This window comes from Echiichthys vipera, assembly GCF_963691815.1.
Source record: "Echiichthys vipera genome assembly, chromosome: 17".
NCBI lineage: Eukaryota > Metazoa > Chordata > Actinopteri > Perciformes > Trachinidae > Echiichthys > Echiichthys vipera.
Genome location: NC_139842.1, coordinates 5,301,949 through 5,316,825, shown reverse-complemented (window position 1 = coordinate 5,316,825; position 14,877 = coordinate 5,301,949). Strand labels below are relative to the sequence as shown.

Genomic DNA, 14,877 nt, shown 5'->3' with positions numbered 1-14,877 from the left:
ATACGAAGTGCTACCCAGCCTATTAAAACAAGTGTAGGCTATTATAATCCTGATGATGCTGAGGTTCCCTGGGCTTGGACTACAGAACAACATTCCTATACTTAGGACCAAGTGTCAGGATATCTTGGACTTTACGTCTTATAATTTCATGACTCCTTTTTTTACATTTGTGGGGAGTCCCCTAACTGTATGGAAGTGCAAAGCTACATTGTTGCTTGTTCCTTTAACTTGACAGTCTGTTAAAATGCGTAAAGGCCTACAACAGCAACCCAAATGCACTCTTAACTTATATCTTGGTCCAGCCAGCTAGGGTTCTGCGGTCCCTCTGTGTCTGAATGCTGAGTGGCCCTCATGCAAACTGTCTAAGCTATGAAACAAAGCGTCTCTTTCCCAATGAATGCAACGTGATCAGACGAATATTTGGTGCTTTGATAACACTGGGGATGCCCCCCCCCTTAGGTCTGAATAACAAGCTCATGTCCAGTGTATGGAGATAGATGTGCATGCGTAATTGCGCACGCTCAGTCTGTTTAAACTTCCCATATGGAAACAATCCAACCTCAGGTCGTCATCGTGATGATGATGGAAGGCGGTGTAATAGTGAATATAGAGGCTTGTAATAATGTAAGTGGAGGTGGAGGACCGGGCCATAAATAAAGTGATGTTTGGATAGGATATGGGTTTTGTGAGTTTGGGTGTGAGTGTGTGTGTGTGTTTGTGTGCGTGTGTGTGAGTGTGTGTGTGTGTGTGTGTGTGTGTGTTTGTGTGTGTGTGTGTGGGGTGGGGGGGGGGTGCAGCTTCTGTTGTTTTAAGAGGAGATTTCCGAGTCGAGGCTTAAATGTTTGGCCTCGTGAACTGAACGGTTTTATCAGTCTGGGTGATGACAGAGTGAACAGAGAGGAGAGAGGGTGAGGGAAATTATAAGGATGAAGTGTGAATAAAAACGTGCTTTTTTTTTCTTTTCCACTCTTTTTGATTAGAGATTTCACACAGTGCCCCCGACTACTCCATCGATAACCGTGCGAAGCGAACGTCAAACGGTGCAAATCAACCCTGATGGACTCATAACAGAACTCCGCTTCACATTAAACGCAGAACGCAGCATTTTTTATTTCATTTTTCCTCCTTTTTATTTTTATGAATGTTCTCTTTTTTTTAATCTGCACTGTGCGCATGCTTTTTACCCCAAAAAGAGAAAAAGGAAGACAACATAAAACAAACACCATCGATCAATAAAACGAACTAAAACGAGAAACGACAATTAGAGTGTGTAAAAAAGAGACCCGATCTACTAAAACGGCATAAATAGGCAGTTTCATGTTGTTGGAAATTTCATTAATTGCTACGTCATCATCATCATCATCATCATCATCAATCAGTCAATCAATCATTGCCATAATAACAACAACAACAACATAGAAGTGAGAAGTACAGTAAAAAGTGCACCATCATTTTTTAACTTAAAAACTATACAGCTGCCAAAGATAAAATTGTTAATGATAAACTTCTAACAATATAGAAATGTTTCCACGATAATTGTTCCACAAAGAAAGGAAGCTATCATTTTTTTTTTGTTTGTTTTTAAACACTAGAGTAGACTATGTTTGTTTGACTCGGATGGATCCACCCCGCCCTCATCGATGTATTTTTTTTTTTTTAAAGTTCTTTCTTTTTTTCATTCAGTCAGCAGACATGAGGCGCGAGGCCCCTGCAGTCCGTCCGTTTCTGGAGACTCAAGTTCCTTTTTCCATCAATTGGATTGTGGAGACAGCGGAGCAGTCCAATGGCCTCAGTTAAGACAAAAACATCCACCCTCACCCATTCCTGTCCAACACCTACACCCTCCTCGCCCTATATTCACCGCTCTCCCACCTACATTGCCTTGTGGGCTTTCTCGCAGCAATCCTCATTCACTGTGGCCTGTGACCCCGCCGTGCCCGCCACTGCCACTGCCACCACCGACACCGAGCCTCCTCCTCCCCCTCCTCCTCCTCCTCCTCCTTCACCGCCTCCACCGCCACCTTCTCCGCTGCCGCTGCCATCCCGCAGCTCCTTCTCCCTCCTCTCCCTCTCCACCGCCTCCTGTTCGCTCTTGCTGCTGGGGAACTTGTCCTTGTTGTTCTCCTTCTTCCACTTCATCCTCCGGTTCTGGAACCAGATCTTCACCTGCCGCTCCGTCAGCGCCAGCGCGTGCGACACCTCGATGCGGCGTTTCCGAGTCAGGTAGGGGTTGAACAGGAACTCCTTCTCCAGCTCCAGGGTCTGGTACCGGCTATAGGTCTGCCGGCCTCGCCTCCTGCCAGCAGCTACAGGGGGGAAGGTGGGGGGTGAGGAGATGGGAGACACGGAAGAGTGAGGGGGAAATTATTAGAGGCAAAAATACGACCTGGTGGCTTAGCATCACCCTTCATATTAACCTCTTACATATAAACACATGATTTATCCCTGATGTCCGGTGCATACAATAAACATATTAAGAGCAAATAAAAGCAAATAGAGCAACATACATTTAGAATAGAAAAACTACCAAAAAATGTGAAAGATGTCTAATCAAATATCAAATACTGTGACTAAAGCTGTGCATTAGATCTGGGAATGCTGTGCAGTTTTGTGCAGGATGTAAAATAATTCATAGTATAAATATATTCCAAAATGTGCATTATTGTAAGCAGAAAAACAGGTATCTAAGGCTGCGTGATCAACAAGGCTATTCAGTTTTATTATTGAAACATCCAGTGTTGACAATATGAGGGAAACAAAATCAACATTCCCCCTTTTTTTTTAATTATAACGTATTATTGTAAAAACAAAACACTACCCCTAACAAACCAAAAGTGAAGTCTCTTTACAACCCAGAGACACACAGAGAAGATATGTAAAACTAATTCAAATCCTCACATTTAAGAATCTGAAACTATTCTTTGGCTTGTGTGATATTTATAAACAATTCATTGATAACAAATGAATCGTCTGAGTGACAACAAATGAACTGATGGATTAAAGTCAGACAATCTGGAAATGTAAAACTGCAAAAAACGGTTAAATTTGGGCGTTGGATTTAGAAAGAAGAAATACTTTTGTCGCCGGATAGAAAGGCAAATCATTCACATGAAGTTTACATGGTCAACGTTTCCCTATTACACCGTTAGAGGTCGATGCATGTATGAGAGATGCTTCAACTTCACTACATGTAGTAAAACGATGAGATTCTTATGTGACTTCAATGCTCAGGGGTTCTCTCTCTCTCTCTCTCTCTCTCTCTCTCTCTCTCTCTCTCTCTCTCTCTCTCTCTCTCTCTCTCTCTCGCTCTCTCTCTCTCTCTCTCTCTCTCTCTCTCTCTCTCTCTCTCTCTCACACACACACACACACACGCACACACTCACACACACACACATACACACACACACACACACACACACACACACACACACACACACACACGCACACACGCACACACACGCACACAGACAACACTGTCTATGTCCAAGAACAGAAACACAAACTCTGTCAATCCATCAGGAACTCCTCCACAACACACCGGCTAACGGCACTCATTAACATAAATACAACACAGACAAATGCACTGAGCACTTACAGAACTGCACATGAATATTTGATGCTATAAATACATTGTAAACACTTTTAAAAGGGAAAAATGATCCCGCGCGCAAAGATCAGAATGGAGACTAAAGCACGCGCCTCTAATGACGACCAAAGACTTTTAATTAGACGTGGTGCAACAATGCAAAGTGAGGATAGAGACATATTGTTTCCAAACCGACAGGTAATCATTGACTCTGCGGCTTTTGGTTTCTGTTTTCAGGGAGAGAACCCGAAATATTAAATACACCAACGCACAATAGTGGTGTTTTCCGCAAATGCTGGGAGAAAAGAACCTTTGCCGTAGTCAGCTACATCTAATGAACTTTTTTTATTTTAAAATACTTCCTACATATTTATTCCGCCATTTCTATAACTGTACATTTCCCAGTACATTTATGAATAAATGATGATTTTAAAAAATGTCCATGCTTCACGTGATACTTGCTTTCATGTTTGAAATTGACACTTCTTCACTAATAAACTGTTATTTCAGAATAAAGAAAGCCATAAAACTCCCGGCAGTTTACACACACACACACACACACACAAACGCACGCACGCACACACACACACACGCGCACACACACACGCAAACACACACACACGCCAGGTGATTATATTTCCATAAAACTGTTTGTCATCCTCTTTGATTATTTAACCATAAAAAGGAGCTCTGCGCCACGGACAACATACTGTATACGCCGTGATCATAAAGATGCTGCTTATAAAAGACTGATCTGAAGGGAAATTCAGTTTTTGCACTATTGGCAAGTTTAGCATCAGTGTTCATAACCCTGAGATGAACGGCCTACAGAGAATAGGCAGAATTCAGACACGTCTGGTATAAGAAATGAAAAGTATTTAGAGAGGGACACTTTCTCGGCAGCTATGTGGTCTGAGCAGATCCCCCCCCCCATACACACACACACATACACACACACACACACACACACACACGCACACACACACACACACACACACACACACACACACACACTCCTTCCAGGACAGTAAAGTTTCTGGATTAAATTAAGGGAGAGGGTAATGACTTGAATGGAAGCGCATTTAACGTTACTGCTAGAAGTCAGTCTATCTGCAGTGAGCCCATTACATAAAGCCTGCAGGTAGACCGGCTGAAACATGTCTCCAATATCCATTACATAGAACATCATGCTGGACTTTGGACCATATATATATATATATATATATGTGTGTGTGTGTGTGTGTGTGTGTGTGTGTGTGTGTGTGTGTGTGTGTGTGTGTCCAGCATGATGTTTACTACTTTTCAGAAAGTGCTGTGACTCCCGGTCTCAGTGGATTTCACACATAGTGTCCGTCTTTGGGCCGAGAGCTGCTTCTCATGGTAAAACGGCCACCAGAAACAGACAAGGGAGTCTTTATGGAAATGCACGAAGTTGTAAGTGATGTAAATGTCTTGTGTGTGTTATCTGTCACAAGGCTGGCGCCGTGATTTCGTGCTATAGGGACTGAAGGGAAGTGGGCGCCACATTCACTGTCACCAGCCATGAATTAAGGGAAATGTGAAACACTTTCCTGGACATAATGACAGCACGGGCGCTTTGATCCGGAGGGGTTCTGTCGGTGCTACATACATGGGGAATTTAACCCCCAACCCTGTCTGCGTCATGACGACACGCCATCCATTTCATACAGAGATCTGGAGGAATAAATCCTAAAAATGTGTATCATTTATTTGGTATTTTATGTTTTAACGTCAACTGAAGGTCCTCGACGGCCGATAGCCCTGAGGTAGTGACATATTTTTAAGACCTGTTATATTATATATGAAACCTTTACTGAGCCAATTAGATACGCCCTAAACAAATACATGACAGTTGGCAGTTGACATTTTGGAGGAAGGAGAAACGAGGTTTCCACTCGACAACAGATGCCAAGGAGAGCCGAGGCAAAGGACATTGATAGCATTGTATTCATTCTTCTGCCTAATCAGATTTTATTCTCTTTTTATTTCTAAAGTCATACAAAGAAAATGATTGATCAAGATTTCCAACCACAGCGGTAGCAGTCGTAAAACGGCTCATATTCACGAGTTTAAACTCGGATATTAAACCTCCAGCTTGGGGGCTCTGGAGTATCTCAAGGCATATTCGGAGAGCAGGAGCCTCCGTTGGTGCTTGGTTATAACATAAAACGTGTGGAGGAGGCGATCCCCCTCTTTATAGTACAAATTATGAAATGTACCCCTCGTTAAAGGGGGATTTCCGAGGTAAGCGGGGAGGATAACCACCTCCGCCGCTGCGCTCCATCCTCCCGTTTCACCCACAAAAGACCGTCCGCCTTTTCCCTGCTATTAAAACTAATAAATCCTCACGCTGAGCAACGATAATATCCCATCCAACCGTGCACGGGCTGTAACCGCGTGCGTACACAGCATTGTCGGACTTCAGCGGCTTAGACCTGAACAGTTTGACACGCCTGGTTTCCTGTTTTGACTTTTCGGCCCCTGGATGATCAGAGATGCCTGCGGCCGGACGGGCAAGCCGTTAAGGGCAAGTATACTGTTTGAAAAAAACTATTAATCATTGGACTAATCACTGTCATCTTTGGGATAGAACGGCTAAACCCCTTAAGAAGTCGTTTGCAGCCTCCGTGCCTGCAGTGTGGCCGCTAGTATCTAAAGCTGGGAGTGATTTGGAAAGCCCTTATACGCACACGGGGGAGCAGGGGGGAACACAAGTGTTGGGGAAATATAAAAAAAGTGGCTTTAAAGGTGTAAATTATGACAATTTACAAGGCCGCACAAACAGGAAAGCTTCAATGCAGATACACGAGGAGCAACACGCACACACTGCTGGGAGGCAGTGAGGGGGGGCTGGTTCATAGTACGTGCGTAAATGTTAATTAGCTATTATTAATATTACTGTTATCTGCAGGTGTAAGTCCTTTATGGACGAAGAGGCGAAGAGAAAGCAGGGCTGTGTTGTTGTTGTTGTGTTTTTATTTATTATTTTTCTATTTTATGATCATAATCATGAAGCCACAAAAGTCCTGTACAGGCTATAACCCTTTTGCTGTCCCAGTATAAAAAATACAACCGAGAACATAAGCAATAAACTCTCTCACTCTCTCTCTCTCTCTCTCTGTCTCTCTCTCTCTCTCTCTCTCTCTCTCTCTCTCTCGCTCTCTCTCTCTCTCCCTCTCTCTCTCTCTCTCGCTCTCTCTCTCATACACACGTACGCGCGCACACACAACAGCACAGCACAAGAAATATGGGCTCAAACAAAATAGGCTACTATACATGTCAATCCATTCACTGCTCTCTCTCTCTCTCTCTCTCCCTCCCTTTAAGTCTAAGTCTCTCGAACACAAAAATGCCTTCTTGCATAATCAGTCTTATTGTGGTGTTGGTTTAAGCCATCAATTATAGCCTCGGCTTCCCTGTAATGCATTTTTTTTTTAATCGCATCCCTTTAAGATTTATAATCTGATTGTGTTGATCCAATCGGGCCTGATCCATATTCACATTCTGCTGTGCAAACACACAAAGACCAATACGTGTTCACACACACACACAAACACACACACAGACACACACACACACAGAAAGACACACACACACCCACCTACACACACAGACACAGACACACACACACATACACACACAGACACACACAGACACACACACACACACACACACACACACACACACACACACACACACGGGACACAAAAGCAAGCCATCTTAAATTTGAATCACACGGACAATACATGTGGTGTGATGCTGATATTTGAGTCAGCGGATCACACGGGCCTGCGACTTTAGGGATCACACGCGCTGTGAAGGTGCTATTCTCCATTTTCCCTGTATCCTCCATAGCCATACGTACACACATGATACCCCCCCCCCCCCCCCCTCTCTCTCTCTCTTTCTAACCCTGTGGGGAAGTGGCCACCGTGTAGCCAAATAATCCCGGAGACCACAGGCAAGTCGTAAAAGCAAAAAAAGCAAAAAAACAGAAACAACGGCAGTAAAAGTTTAACGCGGGTCAGAGCTGCATGTTTAAAATGAGTCTGTGCTGCTGGAGACAGCTACACCCAACAACTCTTTCCCATCTGCTCTGAGCAGGGGTTTCTCAGTTGTCGGAGGGGGTTTCTCACTAAGAGTTCCACCCTCCCTGCCACATCTCCTCTATTTTGACTGCTTTCCTTTATCTCGCTCTCTCTCTGTGAGCTTCTATTACGGCTCGTCACGTCCATTCGCTCAGTATATGGCCGGGGCAATTAAGCCCTAAAGTCATTCACAAGTTTTGGTGCTGCCAATAAAACCATAAACCTACTTTGAACGCAGGAAGTTAAATTACCCTGCTTAAATTGCTGCTTTTAAAATCACTTTTCCAACTTTTCCGTCACTGCTTCCTGCACCCTGTAGTCTATACAGTATGTTGTGTCTTCCCCTCCTGGAGGAGCAGCAGCTCTGCTCCTAACATGGACACTCACCTTTTCGGGGAAAGAAGATTCGCCACGATAAGCTTTGAACAAGACAAAATATATGAAAAAGAAAAAGCAACCTCTGTAGCCAGTTTATCCATTTCCTCACCTTGCGGCCTCATCCAGGGGAACAGCTGCGTCGGTGAGGGGCTCTGCTCGGTCCCTTCCGCGTCCTCGCCGCTGAGACCCGGCGCGCTTCCTAGTTTACAGTCGCTGTACTGGACCAGATCCGCGTCCTGGGCCCCGAAAAGCGTCTGCCGCTGAAGGGCGTCGTATCCGTAGAAGTTGCCCGGCTCGCCGTGGCATGTGACCGCGCAGGGGCTCTGCTGGTACGGGTTGCTGGGCAGCGTGGAGGCGCTGTGGTGGTAGAAGTCCTGGATCTGCGGAGCGTGCTGGAAGGTGGCGCCGGAGCCCGGGCCGTACACCACGGTGGGCCGGCTGCCGGCCAGGTCCTGCGCGAAACCACACTCGTAGTAGTTCGGGCGTAACGAGTCCCCGCTTTTATATTTGGAAAAGAGCGAGTTGACGAAATATGAACTCATCTTTTGTGTTGATGTTTACTATTGTTTCAGTTTGTGTTCGGCTCGTCAGAGTCAGAGCGGGACTGAAGGAAGAGACCCGCGGCTTTCAATTGTTTCTCCGTTTTTTTCTGCTTCTGTCGTGCGGTTTGAAGCAGAGAAACGCCGACACAGAGAGAGAGACGGAGGGGAGGGAGAGAGAGAGAGTGAGGCAGGTCTGCCGCCGGTTCTGGTGACCGTTGTTGTGGTGTTTCCCTTCACGGCCACAACAGACGAGCGGTGTGAGTAACGGTAACGGCAGCCAGCCAGAGCAGTAACAGCCACAACCACCGCGACAACAATAACAACAATCACACCGATTCCATAAAATCTCCAGCGAAGAAGGAGAAAAAGAAGAAGAAGGAGAAGAAGAGGGAGAAGTAGAGGAGGAAGGGCTCGTGCGCATCACAATTCCGGTGTTAGCTGTAAGCGGGAGCCCTGTCGCGCTCTCAAACGGGTATTCCGTGATTTACTCCTCTGCAAATGAGTTGTTTCATATTTTCTCTCTCTCTCTCTCTCTCTCTCTCTCTCTCTCTCTCTCTCTCTCTCTCTCTCTCTCTCTCTCTCTCTCTCTCTCTCTCTTGCCCTCTGTCGCGCGCACTCTCTCCCTCTCTTTCTCTCTCTCCTCCTGGCCCCGGTGTGTGTGTGTGTGTGTGTGTGTGTGTGTGTGTGTGTGTGTGTGTGTGTGTCGGTTTCAGGGATAATTTGCATCTATTATCAGCTCTTCATCCCATTGGCTTTTCCACGCACACACCAAAACGTGCACGGACGCGCGCGCACGCACACACACATGGTATATTACACTTTTTTCCCCTTTTTTTTGCCTCTGTACGCGCACGCGCCTGTTAGACTTGATGATCGTCTCCTGGCGTCGGCTCGAGGAGCTCCGCGCGCCTGTGATAATGCAAAAGAAGTGAGAGAGTGAATAAAGGAGGATAAGAAGAAGATGAGGAGGAGGAGGGTGGGTGCATCATCAAGAAAGTAGGATTATGTGCGTGTTTGTGTGTGTGTGTGTGTGTGTGTATGTCGGGGGGGGGTTATGGGGAGGGAGGGTGTTAATGAGAATTCTGCCGCTTTGCATCTGATCAAGTACACACACACAGACTCACGCACATACAGACTCACGCACACACACACACACACACACACACACACACACACACACACGAACTCCAAGCCCAACCAGCCAACCAAGAGAAGCAAAGATGGATGTTTTTTTTCTTTTTTTTTTACTTTGAAGCTGAGATTGAGGTTGGGCGGTGATGCTGCTGGGGTGTACGGCGGGGCGGGGTGTGCATTTCATCGCATCGTTGAGAGCATCTCTCTCATTAATTGCACTTTCTCATTTCTCTCTCTGAATCCTTAAAAAGGGGGAGCGCGTGGCTGCACGGGAGCGAAGTGAATGAGGCCCGCAAATGTCAGGGAGCCTGCGAGAGAGGCTAACACAGACTGAGGAGAGACAGAGAGAGAGAGAGAGAGAGAGAGAGAGAGAGTGGAGGGGTAGTGCTTCCTAATTGGTATTGGTTTTAACAAGTACCAGCCTATAAATGTAATTGAGGTTTTAAACCCAGTTGTCAGAGCTTCCCCTGCTCTCCATTCCAATCGGACTGCTGCTGGTCAGAACACAGACGCACGCTTTCTGATCATCGTATACTTTTATAAATATGATCGCCATAAACATGTAAGGAGGACTGGGGAGGGTAATAGGCTACGAGAAAGTGGCTGTAAACGCTTTAACAAACTATAAAGCCCCATAAAGCGGAGGGGCAGTGTTTGCTTGTTTACGTCCTTGTAAGAGAGAAACAAAAAGGAGGATTTTACGACGCGCCCTTTGCGCGACCGGAGGCCGTAAACACCTCATCCCAGCCGGGTATTTAATTGTCATTTTCGAAGTGTTTTCCATACGGCTGTGATCCCTCCTGTTGGAGTGTAAGCTGAAGTGCAAGGAGTTTTTTTTTTTTCTAACGAGGGATAAGTTGTGGAAAGGTTAAGCTCGGCCTTGTAGAACAGCCGGCGCTCGTAAAAAAAAGAAGTAACATGGCCTGAAGTGCAGCGATTGGACCAAAATTGTGGAGTTATTTCTATTGATAAAGACTTCATTTCCGTGAGTCTGTGTCCACAGCAGGCCCGAAAGTTGCCAATCAATGAGATATGAGGGATCGGTGATGGTGATTCCTGCAGGTACAGCAGCCTAAATCAGAATGTCCTCTTTTGATTATTTGGTTTCGGAGCTATCAATTTGTTTCCACCATGGGCTGATTCCGTGTCCATGGCGCGCTCGCATCAGCCAAATAAAAATGTCATTACCCGAATTTAATTTATTTAGATTACCCAACGCTGACACAAGAGGCCCAAATGTTGCCAGCACCCGCCTGAATTACAGACTGTGTTGTGGTAAATCAGCTGATTGTACGCTTCGACTTCCCCAGCAGTAATTGCCGCAGTATCTTTCCAATTTATTGCCCAGAATATGATCTTATTGAAACTTCACTGCGCCATGTTTTACACTTCCAATAAAGTGTCTCTGAGATCTGTTGTCTGCATGGTGAGATGTGAATGTGGTGTGCAAAAGAAAGAAAAAAAGAAAAGTCACATTTTCTAACCGACTTCTAGCGCCTGGAGAACTGTCTCACCCCTGCTGTCAGAGCCAGAAAGCCTCTAATTGGGTCAGTCCTGCATAATACACGCACACAAGCGGCCTAAACAAACGTCAGAGGCGGCGTAAATAACCGCGCCACTCACCGCAAGAACCATCAGAAACGGGATTTTTCACCCCTCTCGTCTCTATGCGTCACGTCCTCTGCGTCAAATGCGCACTAATTGAAGCATCAGCGAGCTGTGTGCATAAAGACCTCTGTGTGTCCTATACCCGCTGCCTGTGGATATTCCTCACATTTATCTGAGGAGAAAGCTTTCTGACAACCATGAATCTACACAAGGACTCCTTCCCCACATATAAACATGAGCACAGACAGAAAATGTGTAAGGTGCGAGCGTCCTTGGTGTGATTTTTTTTTTTTTTTGCACCAGGAAAAATAAGCATATCCTGGAAGACCATACACATCCTGCACGCCTATGGCTTATTATGTTCTACCTCAGCATTTCCTCTTTAGCCCCGTACACTGATCTGAAAAGGCTTTAAATTTCAGAATGTGCCAAAGCAAAGTGAAAAAAGTGTCCCAATCACCTCACTTCTTCTTAAAAAAAGACCCCCTTTAAAATACATTAAGAAGAGTAATACGGCCGGTTTCACCTCCCTTAAAGGAGCAATGCATGTGAGGCTTCCGTAGAGGCGAGCAGAGCCTCAGGCGAGGCCTCTTTTAGCGGTGGAGCAAGATCGCCATCAAGCGGTGGTTTGCAGTAAGGCCACGGGGGGGAAGTCGGCCTGTAATGCGGCTTTATAGTTCTATTAAACTCACACATAAAGCTTATATACGCTGCTTTAAAATAATACTGCGTGTTGTAATTGGAGGCCAGATGTGAGGGTTGATTTGGGATCTGGAGAAATGAGGACAGACCTAACTCATGGAACTGTCTGACTGGAAATGTAAAGGCAATGATACAAACAGAATATAGTATTTTTAAAATGTTTAAAAAGCTCTAGGTTATAAATTAAATTATGTTTCACTTCGAGGGATAGAAAGCCAAGTTTTAACTGCACTTTAAAGTTGATGATTTAAAACTAAGGTCCAAGACAAAGAAATGAAGTCCACCGTTATTTGATATATTTGTTTTGATCTCAAGCGCCTTTCCTTGTAAATTACAGTTAAATTCATAAGTCTGTGCCGCTAATTCTGTGTAAATACTGCAATATTTTTTACAACTCCGTATCTGAATATAAACTGTTTTTTGGTTTGAGTACATTTGTTAGATCGCCATTGTTCACATGAATGGAATTAAATATGAATGAAATTAAATTATGAGTACTTTTATGATCTGGTTGCGTGCTTTTTTCTGTGTTTATATACGTTTCATTAATTAGTTACAATTATTATTGTTGCTGTATTTTTATGCATTGTGTTTTATGTTAGCTTTTAAACAAAAATACTAATGAAACACGATTAAACAAACACATGGCTGAGATGATATCGGGACTTTTACTGTTATTACTCGGTTTCGTTTTGGAAGACTCTGAAAATTAGCCACGCGCGTCGCTTCTGCTATTATAATCTGCAAAACAATAAAAGAAAACGAGTAAGACGAGAAAAAACGAGAAAAAGACAGTGTGATCAGTGAAGCCTGGTAAGGAGAGTGCAACTGTGTGTGTGTGTGTGTGTGTATGTGTGTGTGTGTGTGTGTGTCCTCTTCTATGTCAGTAAGTCCAGTTCAGCCCGTTTTATTACCGTAGATGATCCCTGTTTCAAGGACCTGTGTGTGTGTGTGTGTGTGTGTGTGTGTGTGTGTGTGTGTGTGTGTGTGTGTGTGTGTGTGTGTGTGTGTGTGTGTGTGTGTGTGTGTGTGTGTGTGTGTGTGTGTGTGTGTGTGTGTGTGTGTATGTGTGTCTGTGTGTCTGTGTGTGTGTGTGTGTGTGTGTGTGTACAGATTGCTAAATTACAGGCTGTAAACAGACCATACTGTAAAAGCGGCTTCTACCATTAACTCCAGATCCTCCGTTTCACTGTGGAAAATTAATCCCTGTTCATATTGGGGAGAACATGCGCGAGAACATGCGCGATATTTAAAAAATAATAATAACAAAAATAATAACAATAATTATAATAATTAGTAGGCTAATAACAACAATGTTCCCACATAAGGTTCAACATCACGTAGATATTTCTCTGCCTCTTCCCCCCGCTGTGCCGCCCAGGCCCGGCCCCTCCGTGCCCCCGAGGCCGGAAAAGAAGCATGGGAGTCGGCTAAAGCACGCCCTGTGTGACGGGGGTCTACTGTCTGGCTGTCTTTTTGGTGTTGTTGTTTTTGTGTGTGGGTTTTTTTTTTTTTTCACACAGCCACGGCTTTAAGAATGCATCTGAGCGAGACAAAGGGAGACAGCACACACACACACACACACACACACACACACACACACACACACACACACACACACACACACACACACACACACACACACACGCACACGCACACGCACACGCACAGACACACACACGTACACACACACACACACGCAACCAGGCTGCAAAAAAATGCCCCAAAAGAGCCAAACGGCTGCAAAACCATAAAACTCCCAAAGCTGAAAAGAAGGAGGAGGAAGGAGACTCTCCCCGTGCACGCTGCTCAAACACAACAGTAGCACCATATCAAGGACTATCTCACGATACCTAAACACCGAGTTCTCCTGCATGTCCAGGCCCTTTCCCACTGCCGCTCTCAAGTTTAGAAGGAGCGTGGCGTTAATACTGCTCTCTTCTCCAGCGCCTATCAAACCCACTGTCTTCCACCTCCACCTCCACCTCCACCTCCACCAGACACATTATCAGGCACAGGGATTTGAAACTTTTCCTCTAATATTTCCTCTCTCTGTGTGTCTCCCTCCCTCCCCCTTTCTCTTTCTTTCGGCGTGTTTGCTTTACAGCCGTTTAGTTCTTAACCTTCAGAAATTTATACGCTATAAACTTTTATTGCCGTCATATTCTTTTATTGCGCCGCACCGCATTGAATCCTCTTTCTCTCCTCTCTCCTCTCCTTTTCAGTCTTCCTCTTTGCTGCTCTTTTACGACAGTCGGCGGCGGCTTCTTCCAAACCGCACGCATCCGTTCCTGCATCCCTCATCACCCACCTACCCCGCACCCCTCCTTTTTCCTCTTTTCTTTTCTTTTTTTTCCTTTTTTTTTTTTTACCCGTGAGCTCGAGACCCCCGGTGCGTGCAGCACATCCTGCTCCTCTCGTGCAGTTTGTTTCCATGTTTTAAAATAGGAAGTGTGCAAAAAAAACAAGTGACGTGAGGAAGACGAAGTCGAGGAGGAGAGAAAGCTGGAGCTTTATTGGTCCAAAGGGAGAAATACTATCTGATTTTGTCTTCTTCTTTTTTTTCTTCAAAGCAAAGTCAAATAAAACAAATGAAACAAACCCTGACGGCCTGTTCGGACCGGCGGAGTCCACTTGTGGTTTTACAATTACAGAAGAAATAGATGCAGGAAGTCTCATCTTTCCCGGGGCAGCTCCACCGGGCGACGCGCAGCAAGAAATCAAACTGCTCTGAGATTTGTGGCTTTGAAACACAACTACTGTGAATGCAGATGGATGGGATCATTTGGAAGAGACGGAGCGACGGGCTGTGTGCGCG

General features: G+C 45.1%; 1 protein-coding gene across 1 annotated transcript; it reads right to left on the bottom strand.

The window, feature by feature from the left end:
• Positions 1-1,872: 1,872 nt before the first annotated feature.
• On the bottom strand, positions 1,873-9,011 carry hoxb8a (homeobox B8a; the record flags this gene model as incomplete). The annotated part of the gene is made up of 2 exons (XM_083930916.1): positions 8,183-9,011; positions 1,873-2,306 (listed from the first exon to the last, which is right to left on the bottom strand). Exons 1-2 carry the CDS (start codon positions 8,613-8,615, stop codon positions 1,873-1,875), a joined length of 867 nt encoding a protein of 288 aa, XP_083787042.1. The 5' UTR covers positions 8,616-9,011.
• Positions 9,012-14,877: the final 5,866 nt, after the last annotated feature.